The sequence below is a fragment of the Salmo salar genome, chromosome ssa05 (genome assembly GCF_905237065.1).
Source record: "Salmo salar chromosome ssa05, Ssal_v3.1, whole genome shotgun sequence".
Taxonomy (NCBI): Eukaryota; Metazoa; Chordata; class Actinopteri; order Salmoniformes; family Salmonidae; genus Salmo; species Salmo salar.
Window position 1 is genome coordinate 28062764 of NC_059446.1, and position 19008 is coordinate 28081771.

At 42.3% G+C, this 19008-nt stretch overlaps 2 protein-coding genes across 5 annotated transcripts; one reads left to right on the forward strand and one right to left on the reverse strand.

The window, feature by feature from the left end:
• Window positions 1-4882: 4882 nt before the first annotated feature.
• Window positions 4883-14884, forward strand: ctso (cathepsin O). Of its 3 annotated transcripts, none has more exons than XM_014199182.2 (8): window positions 4894-5215; window positions 5502-5607; window positions 5846-5925; window positions 6462-6629; window positions 6832-6953; window positions 11815-11978; window positions 12262-12354; window positions 14636-14884. In XM_014199182.2, the coding sequence occupies exons 1-8, from the start codon at window positions 5003-5005 to the stop codon at window positions 14668-14670; spliced, it is 981 nt and encodes a 326-aa protein (XP_014054657.1). In that variant the 5' UTR covers window positions 4894-5002; the 3' UTR covers window positions 14671-14884.
• On the reverse strand, window positions 14811-18460 carry tdo2a (tryptophan 2,3-dioxygenase a). Of its 2 annotated transcripts, none has more exons than XM_014199209.2 (12): window positions 18345-18460; window positions 18068-18173; window positions 17793-17883; window positions 17458-17528; window positions 16991-17118; window positions 16684-16870; window positions 16467-16574; window positions 16238-16349; window positions 16063-16120; window positions 15892-15971; window positions 15633-15723; window positions 14811-15510 (listed from the first exon to the last, which is right to left on the reverse strand). In XM_014199209.2, exons 1-12 carry the CDS (start codon window positions 18374-18376, stop codon window positions 15357-15359), a joined length of 1218 nt encoding a protein of 405 aa, XP_014054684.1. In that variant the 5' UTR covers window positions 18377-18460; the 3' UTR covers window positions 14811-15356. The 2 variants fall into 2 exon arrangements, with proteins under 2 accessions (XP_014054684.1, XP_014054683.1); XM_014199208.2 differs by having other exon boundaries at window positions 18339-18432.
• Window positions 18461-19008: the final 548 nt, after the last annotated feature.

The window sequence follows — 19008 nt, forward strand, 5'->3', positions numbered from 1 at the left end:
CTGTTGTGCTGATTAAAGAGGCAATAAAACCGGCCTTCTTTAGACTAGTTGAGTATCTGGAGCATCCGCATTTTTGGGTTCGATTACAGGCTCAAAATGGCCAGAAACAAATAACTTTCTTCTGAAACTCATCAGTCTATTCTTGTTCTGAGAAATGAAGGCTATTCCATGCGAGAAATTGCCAAGAAACTGAAGATCTCAAACAACGCTGTGTACTACTCCCTTCACAGAACAGCGCAAACTGGCTCTAATCAGAATAGAAAGAGGACAAGTACATTAGAGGGAGTGTCTAGTTTCCTCAACTGGCAGCTTCATTAAATAGTACCCGTAAAACACCAGTCTCAACGTCAACAGTGAAGAGCCGACTCCGGGATGCTGGCCTTCTCGGCAGAGTTGCAAAGAAAAAGCTATATCTCAGACTGGCCAACAAAAATAAAATATTAAGATGGGCAAAAGAACACAGACACTGGACAGAGTAACTCTGCCTCGAAGGCCAGCATCCCAGAGTCGCCTCTCACTGTTGCCAATGAGTAGGTGTGTCCTACTAATTGGCAAACTTTTGAATGGTACTGTATATGTATAAACACAGGTCAATCACATTTTTGATTGCACTGGGCCTTTAACCATGTGGGAGAAATGCAAAACTGACCCAAGATCACTGTCTAAGGGCAACTTCAGCCTATTCCCACCTCAGCCAGCGTGTGACAGAGAGGCATCACATTAAACACAGAGGTGGTTTAGGGTGCCTTTCCGCCTTCACTAGTCATTACATCGCTGCACGCCACACGACTTGATAATGTAAGTTCAAACCTTATCTCCAGAGCCCCTGCCCTCCCCATTAAGGTGACCCTTTTCCCAAAAGGCCTCAGTCTCCAATTAAAGGTCTGGTGTATGTGTGTGTGTACGTGTGTGTGTGTGTACGTGTGTGTGTGTGTGTGTACCTGTGTGTGTACGTGTGTGTGTGTGGAGTGAGACTGGTTGTTTGATGTGATCAATTTCCCCCAGGCTATCTGGGGTGGTGGTAGTTGCGTGACCTCGAACGTTTACATAGATGAAACGTCGTTCTCCAGGATGTTTCCAGCCGAGAGGGTGAACAAGAAGCACATTCTTGAGGTGTCGAGAGAGGTGGGGAGGGAAGGTCGCTGGTGGTGTTGCTGCTATCCATTTTCCTCCCTCAGCTGGCCATGTGTGCCGCCATTCATTCGCCAGACCCTCGGCCCCCTAAATTAACCACTGTACAATAATCAAATCGCTCCCTGTATACTTGCATTCCTCAATGGTATTAAATATACACATTATACTGTATGTAGGGCTACATGGAGATTGGGAATTCCCTGTGACCTTAAAATGTGTTGGGTGTGTGTGTGTGTGTGTGTGTGTGTGTGTGTGTGTGTGTGTGTGTGTGTGTGTGTGTGTGTGTGTTCCTGTCTGCCTGCATGCGTGTGTGTAGAAGGATGAATAAGTGAATAAATAAAGGGAGCTTAGCACGGCATCCACAAATCTAAAAGGGGGCATCTGCATCTGACATCACAGTACTGTTACATCACATCCTTATGAAGGAAAACTTGAAAAGGGATATATACTTCCTAAGTCAATACAACCAAGATAAAGGACCAATAGTTTCACAGGTGAAACTCAAGGTGGTTTCTTCATACATTGTTTCTATATGTCAGCGTATTTATATCAGACATTCAATATAACCATTATCAACTTGCAATTCTCCTCTTGATTTTCACAGTCAATAATCTGTTTTGATATAAAACAGGAACAACAGTGAATAAAAAAAAAGTTTGTGAAAAGTTGACATTTGAAGTGTAAGTCCAATCTTTAGCTGTCGTTACTTCAAGTCACACCAGCCGATGCAGTTGTTGAAACGTGCTCTCCGTGCCTTAGGGCTCCTGACTGCAGCATGGACTTTTTGAATCACAGTTGCATAGCAACCCATCTCCAACTCTAACATGGTTCAACCAACCAGCCCAGCTCCACCACCCCCGGAGTAGATTTCACTTTTGTTTCACACAGCCTTCCACACTCACTTTCACATGATAAACTGTGTTCTTCTGTTAAGTGATTGCTGATTTGACTCAATCCATGTCTGGCGAGGTGTGATATTCATGTTCAGCAGTTTCTCACTTTGTCAGTCATAACCTCAGCAATATCTGCAGGGAACTGGTACATACCATCCCCAGGCACGTATGGACGCCCTATATCAATGGTATTCCTATGTATAATCTAAACTTTTCATTTTCAGCAATTATCTGGATTGATATTTAATGCTAATAAAATACTGAGTAAATGACAAACTTCTTGTGTAATGTTCCTTTCAAACAGAGCATAGCCTCTTGATTCTTTCACTTGCCCAAGACATAACCTTATTTCACCATTCACTTCATAAAAAATTGATTACGCTGCCGTCTGCTGAGATAAAATGGGCTTTTATTAAGTAACTGCGGCTAAGTATGCTGAGTACATCGCGACACAAACACGCGCACATACAAGCACATAAAAGCACACACGCACACACACAAACAATGAATTAAGGGGTGAGCCAAGCGGGAAGCTTTATTATGCAGCCATGTAGCTGGATGGTGAGTATGTCTGATTTATGTTGGGATGGTCGGGAGAGATTTGTCAGAGTGAAGGGTGGGAAGGAGAGAGAGAGTGTGTGTGTGCATTCATATGTGTGTCAGGGACTAACATAATGAGTTTGTTATTTTCAAACGTTGAGCTGTAAAACATCTAAGTGTCGGGGCTCTGGTGTTGCAGGTGACGAGGTCGGGAGTCTTTTAAGAGGGCATACAATGTGACGTCAACTTGACAGAAGGTCTCAGACTAGTTTGGAATGAAACAGTTCTTGCACTGTTTGGGTGTTTGCATGGTTAAATACAGGCCACACAAATAACTGCCACTTTTGCATGGATGTGTCACACCATAGGGAGTTTAGTAAAAAAGTGTGTTTGTACGTACGTGCGCATGCCTGTGTTTGTGTTTGAGGGGTGAAGGTGAAAAGGTGAACATAGTCTGTCAGCTCCCAACTCCACACCTCCTGTTGACCTTTTCACCCCTCTCACACCCTTTCTTCATCCCCCTCTTTCTCCTTGTGTGTCACATCACAGTGGTAGCCTCTCAGGTAAGCAATGAGGTGCTACTGATGTGCGGTCCTGGTGTCCCGGCCAGGCGGAGGTTGTGGGGACAGGGTAAAGATCACAGAGCACCGTGGAGCCTCTTCTTGTTTTCCATTACCTGTCTCGTCTCTCAACTGCCCCAACACAATTAAAGTTACATGTGTGCACAGACACACATGCAAGTATGCCCGCCCGCACGCACGTTTCCAAGAGTCAACAGAATCTAGTCTATACCACACAACAGCATCTAGTCTACACTACACAAAATAATCTATTCTACACTACACAAAAGAATGTCATTAGAAGGTTGATATAATAACACAAGCTGACAACAACACTTCATTGAATACATAGCTATTGAAATGTAAATAATTTGTGGCACCAGAATGTTCAAGACAGTGATGCTTTCTTGCCCTGTCTACACCATTCTGGGACCTGATGGCTCCCTCTCAATAAGATCAACTCACGAGGCAAGAACATGTAGGTCATTTCTGAGAAAAAACTGTCATGCACCCACAGTCTTCATCTGAAGCTATTGATGATGGAGAGTGGTTTGGTGGGGACCAGGGGCGCAACCTTCACTGGGGACAGGGAGGACATTCACCACATTCTGAAATTGCATTTTTGTCCCCCCCAGTTTTAGCATTTCAATGTGATACAAAACAAGGCAGTTGTGTGCTTTAGGACCATGCGGACGCATCCGAGAGGTCGGGTAGGCTGTTTGGATTGTTTATCTGACTGGATAAAAATATATATATAATCATAATAATTATGTCCCCCCCACTTCTAAAACCAAAGTTGCGCCCCTGGTGGGGGCATACAGTACTTCACTATTTTGCAACTAGGGATAAATTGCCTATGGGTGTCACGGTAACAAGTTCTCTACTTTCCCATTAGCCTATCAGAGAGGAGGTTAACATTTTAATACAAGTTATTGCTGAGTCCTGACTTTTGGAGGACGACACGGTTGTTCACTTGGCTAAAGAATATTCATCTATTTGTTATCTGGGTTTACAGACTCCTATGAATGGTAAAAGTGGAGAGCAAACAAATTGCAGCAATTATGAAGGCAAGCCGTGCAGAAAACCTTTTGACATTAATGCAATTTCCTATTTTAAAAATGGAAAAGATGGGACGGCCCTAAATTAACAATAAGATGGAGAAGATGTAGACTGGGCTACAGTGGGAAATAACATATTTTATTCATGGAACAGTACGGCCTAACATTTAATTGAACTGGTGCAAAACATACTGAGCATCCGAGATGCTAGATATAGGCTACCAAAGTATGATTCAAAAACAGTGACATAGCCTACCCCTAGGCTGTGTGTCATTAAAAAAAAAAAAACATGATTTGGGACTCAAAATAAAATAGACTTGGTTACCAGCTAGGACAAAAACAAAGGGAGTCTATAAAAATGTGCATGCTGATTTCATTTTCACTTATCTACACTTACACAACCACCCTATAGGATACATACTGTACATAGGCTACACTACATGTTCTTAGACTTCTGATAATAGTGCTTGCATTAATGGTACTAAACCGCCCTCAAGTGGAGAAGACTCTTGCCAGAAAACCATAGGCTACCTTCATCTAATGTCCATATCAATCCAGGTGGAATACATACAATTTGTCATTATACTTTTTTTGATTATATGCTTAATTTGTAACGTTACATCATTTATTATGGCCCAATTGTCCACTAAATCCATAATATCTATGAACTCAATAGGTGGCGGTATTGTCTGTGTAAAGGTGTAGGTCTAGTCTCCTGAATTGAACTCAGAGAAGAAGAAAAACGGAGACGGCTAAGAGGAAATTGAGCTAAAACGTATATATTTTAGGCTACAATGTCGTTTGTCCTTCACGTCAAATGACGGGTGTTACATTGTTTCTCATGTTCCTCCTAAACTTAGGCATACTTACTTTTCCCGATGTTGCTCGTTGTAGTGGCGTTTGGAAAACTATCAGGAAGTCCAACTGCTCTGCAGGCACTGATGTTGATTTCGAGTCGTTTAGGGAACAATTTCATCGGAATTATAAACTCCACAGCGATTGTTATCATCGGCGCAGATCTTATTTTAAGGTAGGCCTGCCGGTGTTATGGCTTTTTCGTATTTCTATTAGTTGAATGAAACTGTATTTGCCCCGGAGGTGGGGAGTTGCAGCTGTGCGCGTGCACTGTGTCAGAAGAGAGACTGACGTGTTTGCGTAGGAAGAGGGATGGATATACTGTAGGTTTATCGTTTTGAAATATGTTTGTCAAGTAACAAATAAATTAAGTGGGATGTAAAACTATTGTTCTACCTTCTGGAAATGCCTTGAGAGTTAGCCTACTGTGACATGTACAGTGACATCGTGGTCTGTTGCAGAATTCCATCAAAAGGCATGCATACCTGAACTCATTGTCAACAGACAAAGACTCAGCAAAATATGGCATTAACCAGTTCTCGGATTTATCAATACATGAATTCAGAGGTAATAATATGCACACAAAAAAACGAATGTATTTGTTTCCCAGTGATCAAAACTGATTGACTGGGTTAGTATTGATTATTAATTTGATATTTAAACCAAAGTAAACATGGAGGCTAGCCAAACACCACATTAACTGGAAGAAGATCGCTATAGCCAACTTGAACACTGAAATGTAATTGGACTTTCTCTACAGAACTGTATTTGACTGCCACAGCTGAAACAGTCCCTCCCTACTCAGGACTGAAGACAGAGGGACTGCCTGCCAAGTTTGACTGGAGGGTCAAGGCTGCAGTCGGATCAGTACAGAATCAACAAGCAGTAAGAGCTTCCTTTTCCTTAAAATATCAACATACCTGTCTTTTCAAGGTGACACACTTCCTTATTGAAGTTGACTTTGAACTCTGTCTATAGAGGTTTTCTCCTCATAGAAGTTAAAAAACTCACTTTGTATTAACTTCTATGAAGAAAAAACCTCTTGACAATCATGTATGTAGGTGTTATGTTGTGTCACCGTAACCTTGTCCCCAGGCTATTGCGAACATCTGATATGAGAGACTTATCACAGTAACTTTGCTTTTTTTTCGAACATTTCCACTACAGTCAGTAGATGGCAGTGGAGAACCATTTTATAGTCTTACTATCCATCTTTTGACACGTGGACATTGTTATCATAATAAGAAATCTTCATACTGCATAAATTCCACACATCCCACATCAAATCACATATTGCTGACATATTATCTCTATTTGTTATAAAGTATATTAACAATTTATTTGGATATTTAGATTTTCATGTTAATGTCTCCTATAATGTTAAATGCCGATGCTTGAATGCCCAGTATCTCTCATTGCAGTGTGGAGGTTGCTGGGCGTTCAGTGTTGTGGGCGCCATAGAGTCAGTCTATGCCAAATCAGGCCAGCCATTTAAACAGCTCAGTGTGCAACAAGTCATTGACTGTTCCTACAAGAACCAGGGCTGCAATGGAGGCTCCATTACCAGGGCCTTGAGCTGGCTGAAACAGGTCCAGATAGGTTTTTCTGAGGCCTTTTAAGCATTTCCTGTAATACCAAATGTTTGTCATTGATTATTTATAAGTGATGGTGATTTCCACTTTTAGACTACTACTGTATACCTTTTAATCAACAAGATATTCAACATTAAATTATTTTTACATGTAGCATACACATGCATTGAATGTGCTTCTCCCTGTCCTTTTCTTTCAGACTAGGGTTAAGTTGGTGAAACAGTCAGAATACCCATATAAGGCCGAGACTGGAATTTGCCATTTATTTTCTCAGTCACATGATGGTGTTTTGGTGAAGGACTTTGCTGCCCATGATTACAGGTATAAGAGTGTCAACACCTTTTTTATGTTGAGTCATATATGACTGTGACTTGGCATATAGCACAGTCGTATAGTTGCATATAAACAAGACCGTCTGTACAAGTTAAGCACAAATACCCCAATGTTCTTTCAGGAAATGTTTCACGATAGAGCAGGGACTCTTTTACAGTATATTCCCAAGTTCAGGGAGGCAGTTAGCCCAGCGGTTAAGAGCGTTGGGCCAGTAACCGAAAGGTCGCTGGTTCTAATCCCCAAGCCGACTAGGTGAAAAATCTGTCTGTGCCCTTGAGCAAGGCACTTAACCCTAATTGCTCCTGTAAGTCGCTCTGGATGAGAGTGTTCCATGAATAGCTAAAATGTAAAAAATGTAGTGAGGGTGCAATGCTAGCAGCAGTAGTATGTTTTCATTAAGTACTGCACCAAAGGTTCAAAGGTGGTTGCGATTCAGATGCAATATCACTGTTTACCAGACAAACATGCTGTGGACAGAGACGGGTCATTAACACCGAGGTTCCTGCCGCTGTGTCCCCGACGCTCATATCCTGTTGTATATTCAGACATGTACTAACTTATTCCTGTGGTTAAGGTGCATTGTGGGTGAAATCACTGCTGACTCAAAACAATGTGATGTTTATGGTCACTGAATAGGGACATTCTTATTTACACAGGTACACTGCTGAAGGTATTTCACTGTGCTGTTATTGGTCCATGCATCTTTTAACTTGGTGAACCTCTTTAACCTGGGTTCGGACTAGCTTTTTTTGTTACTCCTCTTTAGTTTTGTTTCTGTGTTCCGGAACTCCAATTTGAGCAGCAGCAGCTGAAAAATGAGCTCCTACAAATATTGAAATTTACATGGTTTTTAGAGTGAAGTACATTGGAAAAAAGCAAAAGAAAACTGCAAGACTGAATAGGAGAAAAAACAAGCAACAAACAAAGAAGATAGGCTTTTGAAAAATAACAATTTTTCATAAAATTGTAGTTATCTTAGCTAGCTGAATTGTTTACCAGTTGCTAAGCAGTTGCTAGGGACTCTTTTGGAAGAAGCTAGCTAGCTAACGAAGAACAACAAAGAATATCTAGTTAACAGAAGAAAAGAAAGAGAAAATCAGGACAGAAGAAAAAGGATATCAAAGTGAAACAGTTCTCTAAAGACACAGGAGACAATAATACAAGAAACAACACTTCTGTAGCTTGTCAACTATGTGTCTGTCTATCCCTGTTCTCTCCTCTCTGCACAGGCCATACAAACGCTTCACACCGCGTGGCCGCTGCCACTCCAACCTGGTGGTCCCAGCGCGCACGACCCACGTGGAGTTCCAGGTCTCCGGCAGCCTCTGGAACTGCCGGTCTGCAGCCAACAAGGCTGAGTTCATCTCAGCCTATGCTACCCTCCAGTCCCTAGACTTCCTGGCGCTGACGGAAACATGGATTACCACAGATAACACTGCTACTCCTACTGCTCTCTCTTCGTCTGCCCACGTGTTCTCGCATACCCCTAGAGCATCGAGCCAGCGGGGTGGTGGCACTGGAATCCTCATCTCTCCCAAGTGGACATTCTCTCTTTCTCCCCTGACCCATCTGTCTATCTCCTCATTTGAATTCCATGCTGTCACAGTTACCAGCCCTTTCAAGCTTAACATCCTTATCATTTATCGCCCTCCAGGTTCCCTTGGAGAGTTCATCAATGAGCTTGACGCCTTGATAAGTTCCTTTCCTGAGGATGGCTCACCTCTCACAGTTCTGGGTGACTTTAACCTCCCCACGTCTACCTTTGACTCATTCCTCTCTGCCTCCTTCTTTCCACTCCTCTCCTCTTTTGACCTCACCCTCTCACCTTCCCCCCCTACTCACAAGGCAGGCAATACGCTTGACCTCATCTTTACTAGATGCTGTTCTTCCACTAATCTCATTGCAACTCCCCTCCAATTTTCCGACCACTACCTTGTATCCTTTTCCCTCTCGCTCTCATCCAACACTTCTCACTCTGCCCCTACTCGGATGGTATTGCGCCGTCCCAACCTTCGCTCTCTCTCTCCCGCTACTCTCTCCTCTTCCATCCTATCATCTCTTCCCTCTGCTCAAACCTTCTCCAACCTATCTCCTGATTCTGCCTCCTCAACCCTCCTCTCCTCCCTTTCTGCATCCTTTGATTTTCTCTGTCCCCTATCCTCCAGGCCGGCTCGGTCCTCCCCTCCTGCTCCGTGGCTCGACGACTCACTACGAGCTCACAGAACAGGGCTCCGGGCAGCCGAGCGGAAATGGAGGAAAACTCGCCTCCCTGCGGACCTGGCATCCTTTCACTCACTCCTCTCTACATTCTCCTCTTCTGTCTCTGCTGCTAAAGCCACTTTCTACCACTCTAAATTCCAAGCATCTGCCTCTAACCCTAGGAAGCTCTTTGCTACCTTCTCCTCCCTCCTGAATCCTCCTCCCCTCCCCCCCTCCTCCCTCTCTGCGGATGACTTCGTCAACCATTTTGAAAAGAAGGTTGACGATATCCGATCCTCGTTTGCTAAGTCAAACGACACCGCTGGTCCTGCTCACACTGCCCTACCCTGTGCTTTGACCTCTTTCTCCCCTCTCTCTCCAGATGAAATCTCGCGTCTTGTGACGGCCGGCCGCCCAACAACCTGCCCACTTGACCCTATCCCCTCCTCTCTTCTCCAGACCATTTCCGGAGACCTTCTCCCCTTCCTCACCTCGCTCATCAACTCATCCTTGACCGCTGGCTACGTCCCTTCCGTCTTCAAGAGAGCGAGAGTTGCACCCCTTCTGGAAAAAAACCTACACTCGATCCCTCCGATGTCAACAACTACAGACCAGTATCCCTTCTTTCTTTTCTCTCCAAAACTCTTGAACGTGCCGTCCTTGGCCAGCTCTCCTGCTATCTCTCTCAGAATGACCTTCTTGATCCTAATCAGTCAGGTTTCAAGACTGGGCATTCAACTGAGACTGCTCTTCTCTGTGTCACGGAGGCTCTCCGCACTGCTAAAGCTAACTCTCTCTCCTCTGCTCTCATACTTCTAGACCTATCTGCTGCCTTTGATACTGTGAACCATCAGATCCTCCTCTCCACCCTCTCCGAGTTGGGCATCTCCGGCGCGGCCCACGCTTGGATTGCGTCCTACCTGACAGGTCGCTCCTACCAGGTGGCGTGGCGAGAATCTGTCTCCGCACCATGCGCTCTCACCACTGGTGTCCCCCAGGGCTCTGTTCTAGGCCCTCTCCTATTCTCGCTATACACCAAGTCACTTGGCTCTGTAATATCCTCACATGGTCTCTCCTATCATTGCTATGCAGACGACACACAATTAATCTTCTCCTTTCCCCCTTCTGATAACCAGGCGGCGAATCGCATCTCTGCATGTCTGTCAGACATATCAGTGTGGATGACGGATCACCAGCTCAAGCTGAACCTCGGCAAGACGGAGCTGCTCTTCCTCCCGGGGAAGGACTGCCCGTTCCATGATCTCGCCATCACGGTTGACAACTCCCTTGTGTCCTCCTCCCAGAGTGCTAAGAAACTTGGCGTGATCCTGGACAACACCCTGTCGTTCTCCACTAACATCAAGGCGGTGACCCGATCCTGTAGGTTCATGCTCTACAACATTCGCAGAGTACGACCCTGCCTCACACAGGAAGCGGCGCAGGTCCTAATCCAGGCACTTGTCATCTCCCGTCTGGATTACTGCAACTCGCTGTTGGCTGGGCTCCCTGCCTGTGCCATTAAACCCCTACAACTCATCCAGAACGCCGCAGCCCGTCTGGTGTTCAACCTTCCCAAGTTCTCTCACGTCACCCCGCTCCTCCGCTCTCTCCACTGGCTTCCAGTTGAAGCTCGCATCCGCTACAAGACCATGGTGATTGCCTACGGAGCTGTGAAGGGAACGGCACCTCCATACCTTCAGGCTCTGATCAGGCCCTACACCCAAACAAGGGCACTGCGTTCATCCACCACTGGCCTGCTGGCCCCCCTACCTCTGAGGAAGCACAGTTCCCGCTCAGCCCAGTCAAAACTGTTCGCTGCTCTGGCACCCCAATGGTGGAACAAGCTCCCTCACGACGCCAGGACAGCGGAGTCAATCACCACCTTCCGGAGACACCTGAAACCCCACCTCTTTAAGGAATACCTAGGATAGGATAAAGTAATCCTTCTAACCCCCCCCCTTAAAATATTTAGATGCACTATTGTAAAGTGGTTGTTCCACTGGATATCATAAGGTGAATGCACCATTTTGTAAGTCGCTCTGGATAAGAGCGTCTGCTAAATGACTTAAATGTAAATGTAAATGTTTTTACAGCTATCTTAATGGTTTTCTAGCTTAGCGTTGCTCCCTTCTCCCTCATACTTTCCCGACCAGGAAGAACTCTGAGCCCTGGTTAAAGGTGTTTGTAGTAGTCTGGTTATGTGGTCAGAAAAAATGGTCCAAGCTCAAGATAGTGTTTTGATCCCTGATTAACCTACTACTGTATGGGCATAGTAATGACGCATTAACGAGGCTAAGTGGTTTAATGCTTCAACAGTCACAGGTTTTGTCTCATTTTGGCTGGGATTCAATCCGATCGCGCTTAGTCCACAATGGACATTTCAAAGGCAATATTCCTCTGTTTGCAGAGACCACATTCACAGTAAACACTGCACGTCTGCTCAATAGGAAATTTCCTTTTATATGGTGCATTGTCCAAATCCACCATCTGATTGAATCCTGACTGGTCTCTTTTTAACCCAGATGTCTACCACAAATCAACAAATGGTTTTGAAATTACATTTGGACAATTCATTCAATTAAACATCAACCAAAAGTGGATGTTGATCTGATATCTTTGCCCGGTGGGGTGCCTGTGATGTTTTCTCTAGTGGGCATGAGGAGGCTATGATGGGCAGGTTGGTGGAGTGGGGACCCTTGGCTGTGACTGTGGATGCCATCAGTTGGCAGGACTATCTGGGTGGCATCATGCAGCACCACTGCTCCTGCCACCATGCCAACCATGCTGTGCTGGTCACTGGTTACGACACCACAGGTATTCCATTTACTCACTAAATATGCATTCAACTGGGTGCCCACACATACTCAGACACACACAGACAGACAGACACACACACACACACAAATAAGCAAAGAAAAATACACACAAGACGCACACAAACAACACACACACAAAGTTTGTAGTTGATGTGAATTCTGTCATTATTTTTTACATTTTATTACTACGTTTTGATATGATGCCAGTTTCATATGCATGGAATACAGCAGTGTCCATACTGTGTGACTGAACATTCTAAACATTGTACCCTCTGTTTCAGGTGACGTGCCATACTGGATAGTACAAAACTCATGGGGAACGTCATGGGGTAACGAAGGTTATGTTTATATTAAAATGGGAGGCAATGTTTGTGGTGAGTTTGAACTTGTTTACATCTACAGTATACTGTTTACACTGCCTGATGCAACATTGTCCCGGAATTTGTTTGGTGATACCTGTTGCCTAAGCATAATGTCAATTCAATGTTTTATATTCTGAGCGCTTTTCATTTAAAGGTCCAATGCAGCTCTTTTTATCTCAGTATCAAATCATTTCTGGGGAACGATTAACTACCTTACTGTAATTGTTTCCAATTAAAATTGTCAAAAATAATCAAAAATAGCTGCTTAGCAATGAGCAATTTCTCAGGGACACACTCGTTTCACACCACTTCGATGATAAATGATTTTTGTAGCAGTTTAGGTTGAGCATTTAAGCTAACCCTTTTCCTAACCTTACCATAATTCTCCTAACTGGCTCCGAAAAATTCTCCTAACCTGCTACGGAAAATTATCTTTGGTATTGAAGTGGCATGAAAAGAGTGTTTCACCAATTTCTCAAACAAGAATTTTGTCTGAGAAGTGTCTGGTATTTTAATTTTTTTAACCTTTATTTAACTAGGCAAGTCAGTTAAGAACAAATTGGCCTGTGGTCTCAGTGGGGACGGGAACACTGAAAATGAGCTGTTGTTGGCGGAGCAGTTTGGAACTCTTTCTTATTGGTCTAACTCATTTAATGCCCAGTTATGTCACCAGGCAGGGCAAACTCCATCCCACCAAAACAGGCTGAAATATCAGTCTGTCTTTTCAAACAGCTCTTTCACTAAAAGGACATTATCATAATTTTCACAATTTCCCAGTATTATTCCAATCTCATAGTGTGACATTTATATAGATATGGATGTACACTACCGTTCAAAAGTTTGGGGTCACTTAGAAATGTCCTTGGTTTTGAAAGAAAAACTCATCTTTGTCCATTTAAAATAACATCAAATTGATCAGAATATCCGTGTAGACATTGTTAATGTTGTAAATGACTATTGTTGCTGGAAACGGCAGATTTTTTTTTTTTATGGAATGTCTACATAGGTGTATAGAGGCCCATTATCAGCAACCATCACTCCTGTGTTCCAATGGCACAGTGTTAGCTAATCCAAGTTTATAATTTTAAAAGGCTAGTTGATCATTAGAAAACCCTTTTGCAATTGTTAGCACAGCTGAAAACTGTTGTGCTGATTTAAAGAAGCAATAAAACTGGCCTTCTTTAGACTAGTTGAGTATTTTTGAGCATCAGCATTTGTGGGTTCGATTACAGGCTCAAAATGGCCAGAAACAAAGAACTTTCTTCTGAAATTTGTCAGTCTATTCTTGTTCTGAGAAATGAAGGCTATTCCATGTGAGAAATTGCCAAGAAACTGAAGATCTCGTACAACGCTGTGTACTCCTCCTTTCACAGAACAGCACAAACTGTCTCTAACCAGAATAGAAAGGAGTGGGAGGCCCCGGTGCACAACTGAGTAAGAGGACAAGTACATTAGTGTCTAGTATGAGAAACAGACGCCTCACAAGTCCTCAACTGGCAACTTCATTAAATAGTACCCGCAAAACACTCAATGTCAACAGTGAAGAGGCAACTCTGGGATGCTGGCCAAATTTGAGATTTTTGGTTCCAACCGCTGTGTCTTTGTGAGATGCAGAGTAGGTGAACGGATGATCTCCGCATGTGTGGCTCCCACTGTGAAGCATGGAGGGGGAGGTGTGGGGATGCTTTGCTGGTGACACTGTTTGTGATTTATTTACAATTCAATGCCCACTTAACCAGCATGGCTACCACAGCATTTTGCAGCGATGCGCCATCCTATCTTGTTTGCGCTTAGTGGGACTATCATTTGTTTTTCAACAGGACAATGACCCAACACACCTCAAGGCTATATATATTACCAGTCAAAAGTTTGGACACACCTAGTCATTCAAGGGTTTTTCTTTATTTTTTACTATTTTCTACATTGTAGAATAATAATGAAGATATCAAAACTATGAAATAACACATATGGAGTCATGTATTAACCAAAAAGAGTTTTAAACAAATCAAAATATATTTTAGATTATTCAAAGCAGGCACCCTTTGCCTTGATGACAGGTCACAAGGTGATGATTTAACACGTTACCTCCTGCATGACTGGCAGGGATTGAGCCACAGTCTCCTTCACACTGTAGACATTGTGATGGGCTCATCTTAATCAGTCCTTCTTTATTGGAGGAATTCGTTTTCATAAGCAGTGAGTGACTATCAATGATTTGCTGTGGAAATGCCTTGTCAATCATTTTAAAGTTATAGCTCCATGTCAAATCTCCCCATTCCTGTCCTTTCTGTAGGTATTGCCGACTCTGTGACTGCTGTCTTCCTGTGACTGTGTGAGCCATGGTGACGTTGATGTTTTTTCTAAAGGGATTCATTCATTGGTTCAGTACTGCCAAATTCTCAATCAACTCTAGAAGGAATTATTTTCAAGACGATTCCCATGGAGGTCAAAGTCATTTTCAGGGAACCTTTTCAATACTATATGTTTATTGAGACCGATACATTTTATATTCTTCTGATACAATAAAATATATTTCTTTGCAGTCCTGTGCTCATTTTATATGTTGAACAAAGTCTACAGGTCATTTCTCTGACATCACATAAAAACACTCAATGCACCAATATCGAAGTACTGTACAAAAACATATTACTCTAAAAAAGATGACTTCTTTAGGGTACACATTCAGAATAACCCAAAGTGCATGGGTCGGTTCATGATTATCATTCATTAGGCTATGTACATAGATCAAATTCTTTCTTACTTTAAATACAGCACAATATTATATAAACAATATACTTTATAAACACTAAATAATTATATAAACAATATATACATGCAGTCAGTTTGTGGTTAGGATGATATACTATGTTACTTGTCCCATTATAAATAAATTATATTTTATATATATTATATAATGCTCCCTGGGTCTAGTGTGTCTTCATAGTTTAAAGAGTCTCCCTTTCGTTGTCACCTTTTCTCCATCTGAACTGACCACTTTCGACAGTTAACAGGTTCTAGTCTGAATCCTCACTACTGCAGTAGGAGCTGTCACAGTACTCTGCAGTGAACAGAAACGTGTGCTCATTGGGGTCCAGCTTGGGCACCCAGTGTCGAGGTATCAAAAATGTGGCCAGGTTGAAGAGATCCACAAAGACTTTGTAGCGATCACTGTGTGAGAGAGAACGAACACCTACTTAGCTCCTTGAAGGGGTATAAGAGCATGTGCTTGACAGTAACCCTGGATTGCTTTGGATCTGGTTTATTTCAATAGCTAATCATATATGACATACCTGACAGTAGAGCGCAGGTAGTGGTAGCCAGAGGAGCCTCCAGTGCCTGCTTTGCTACCAATCATTCTGTGCACCATGCACACATGGTTGTCTGAGACACAGGAGGAATATTACACTTGTTATTTCAAGTCTTCCAGATCAATGATACTCTAGACAGTTGAAAGCATGTTATCTAGTGCGAAATACAAATGGTGTAAGGGACACCTGTAGACACCTGTAACTGTTCTTTACATACAATATGTCTTTGGATGTAACTTACATCTCCATTTTGTCATGAGGGTATCAATGTCCATCAGGTTGGACAGGAGTTGGAAGGGAACCTGGAACCTGGGCTCCTCCCTAAAAATATCAGAACAATCCACAATGTAATAATGGCGTCTCAAATGGTGACCAACATAAGCCTGCCTAAACTGTAAGGAACCCTCCTTACCTGTAGAAGTAAATCATCAGAGCTCCTTGGAGAGCCTTGTAGGAGATCCGTCTCTCACCTGGCCAAACAACAGGATGGTTTCTTAGACCTGGGATCTGTAGTTTTCAACTAATTATGGGTAGTGAATTGTTGAGGCAGTTGGTGTTAGATGCTCAGCCTGGATGCAGGTACTCACCTTTGCTCAAAAGATGCTCATGTCTTTTGATGTCAAACAGAGAAGTGAAGAGCTCTTTTTGCTTCGTCAGCTCTTCCATCATCTCCTCCTTCTCCTCAGAGTCTGGCATTTTCTGCCAAAAGGACAAATACGATCATAGTTTTTGATCAGATTATTTTATATTTATGTAACCTTATAAGTAATGTTGTGGCAAGTTTTTGGTACTTGATTATTTTAAAACAGCCCATACCACGATTTTCTTTTTCTCAAGACACAATCCTTCAAAGATGTTGGCTTCCAGTTTTTTCCAAAAGTTGAATCCATTGCCTTCAAGACCTGGGGTCCTTTCCAGCCATTTCTGAATAGAACAACAAACAGTATTACTCAATACTAATATGATATCAAGTATTCAAACAGTATCTCTTTTCATACTTTTCAGTCATTTTTCTTTAGTTCTTCTCACACACCTCTACCAATTTCAGCAGACAAGGCTCCTTCTCAGAACTGAGCAGCATCTCACTCTCATGTCCTTTGAAGTTGTCCCTGTAGTGACGCCTGTTGTAGGGGACCCTCAGGTTGTCAGGGACCCCAATCTTGTTCTCCAACAGACGGAATTGGAGACTTTGGAACCCGGAGGCAGGGGACAGGTACTCTCTACAACACACACGAGTAATGAGTGTTACAATTGTAAAGAGGGTATCATTTTATGAGGTTAAAGGTTTACAAAGATTTATATAAGCTAAAGGTTCTCCATGGGTTAACTATGGGGCTTACCTGAAGTCATAGAAGTCCAAGGCGGTCATTGTCTCGAGCACAGAGAACTGGTCGACCAGCAGCCTGAAGATCATAACGATCCTATGTATGCGGGTGTTGACCTTCAGCATGTTGCGTTCATCACGAACCTGGTGAAGCATGACCATTTTAAAGATGAGCTCTATAACTTTTTGGCTTCTAGGAGTGCTGCAATTGGACCGTATTGGACAGAAAGAAGCACACCGCTTAACACCCACGAAAAAAGGTTTAGGTCATTGACATTGTTTATATTTTGTGGTTTAATGAGTTAAAACATTGACTCGTATTGTATTTTAATCATTTACGAACTATATGTTCAGTTCAAGCCACAACTTGATGTACACAATATCAACTTTAATTTCTAGAATGTACCTTTAATTTAGAAAAAACAAACACATTGCTCGGATTGAAATGTTTGTCAGGGTACTCTTGCTTTCTGAGGTACTTACATGTCCACTGATGAAAATCTCTCGCACTGAATCCAGTTCCCAAAGAATCTGCTTGAACCAGAGTTCATATGCTGAAATAAAATAATAAAAATTATATTAATCATAATGTCCTACCTTTGCAATTAAATTAAATTGGTCATTTGTTGATGGAAAGTTGGTAGTGAATTGCTATTCAAGTCTTCCAGGATTAGGTGCAACCACAATGAAAAGGTTAGATTAATTTATTGAATTGACTGGATTTCAAATGGAACCTAAGGGCATGCATGCATACTATGATTACAATTCCTCTATTGATTCTCAAATCTTGATGATATTTGACCACAAACATACTTCACCTTGGTGGGTGACAATGAAAAGATGTTCATCGTGGATCTTGTTCCCTTTCAGTTCACTCTGAAGAACTTGGGCCGTCACAACCTTGTCAAGCTATAATGGAACAAAACAAATAACATTTAGTACTACAGCTAACACAAATTAAAATTGTACTTCCATTCCACCCCTTATGTTAGCCTATAAGGGCTGGAGTATATATTCCATCTGCAGAAGACAAAGATACTATGTCAGAAACCTTGTAGAAGATTAAGTTAGATGAAGATAGAGAACGCTTTACCTGAAGGTAGTCACCATAAATGATGCCACCTTTGCTGGCCTCGTTAATTCCTTTTTGAGAGTCATCTGCCTCCTCCTCATTCAGATGCAGCTTGCTCTTGAATAACCTGGGGAATGAAAATACACATGTATTGGCATTGATTAGCTGTCATACAAATCATAATAATGATAAAGATAATTTATTTAGCATTCAGCTCAATTATATGATGTCTTTGAAATGTCACAAACATATGACTAAAAAAAGAATTTGAAATGCAATAATGATTGCATACAAGTACTTTTTCTCGAAGTATGGACATCCACCACTCATTGTTATCCAAATGATCCAAAATGAAAGTAAAGATTTGATCCTCCTCCGTTGGTTTAATAAAACTATCTCTATGAAAATCCAGGTATTTAAGGGTTCTACACCACGTCACCACTACACCACGTCACCACGTCATGTTATTGGCATATTTCAACATCCAGCACACCTCCTTTTGCGCCATCCAAATGGGGGGGGGGGCTTTAATATTGCATATAATTGTGGCTTCTATCAATGTAATTGAATCAGCTTTAATATTGCATAAAGATTGTGGCTTCCATCAATGCAATTGTCTGCACCATTTCCATTTTTTTGGTAAATATCTAAAATATCGATATTTTTAAAATATATTTTCCTTTATTATTTTCCCCTAACCCTACCACCCCTCCCCTAATTGGAGTAAACTAATGGACAACAACACATAGGCTTCTACTTCGAGCTTATACATGCTATATACATTTTACGGACATAATATATTTTACAATAGTTATCTTCTGTTTGTTTTTAGCCCCAACCTTCAGCTACCTGCCACCCCTCCCATCTATCACTGAACACCATCCAGTTTAGACTTCTATTTACCATATATTTATCAACTGTGCTGTTTCACAAAAGTTCTGAACCTATCTACATTTTACAGA

Excerpts from the sequence above, each read along its gene's own strand:
- ctso (XM_014199182.2), top strand. The coding sequence starts at position 5,003 with ATGACGGGTGTTACATTGTTTCTCATGTTCCTCCTAAACTTAGGCATA. Across the intron at positions 5,926-6,461 it reads CAGTACAGAATCAACAAGCA|TGTGGAGGTTGCTGGGCGTT; the intron begins GTAAGAGCTTCC and ends CTCTCATTGCAG. Across the intron at positions 11,979-12,261 it reads CACTGGTTACGACACCACAG|GTGACGTGCCATACTGGATA; the intron begins GTATTCCATTTA and ends CCTCTGTTTCAG.
- tdo2a (XM_014199208.2), bottom strand. The coding sequence starts at position 18,376 with ATGAGTGGTGGATGTCCATACTTCGAGAAAAAGTACTT. Across the intron at positions 16,350-16,466 it reads TTGAGAAAAAGAAAATCGTG|AAAATGCCAGACTCTGAGGA; the intron begins GTATGGGCTGTT and ends TCCTTTTGGCAG. Across the intron at positions 16,121-16,237 it reads TGAGCATCTTTTGAGCAAAG|GTGAGAGACGGATCTCCTAC; the intron begins GTGAGTACCTGC and ends TTGTTTGGCCAG.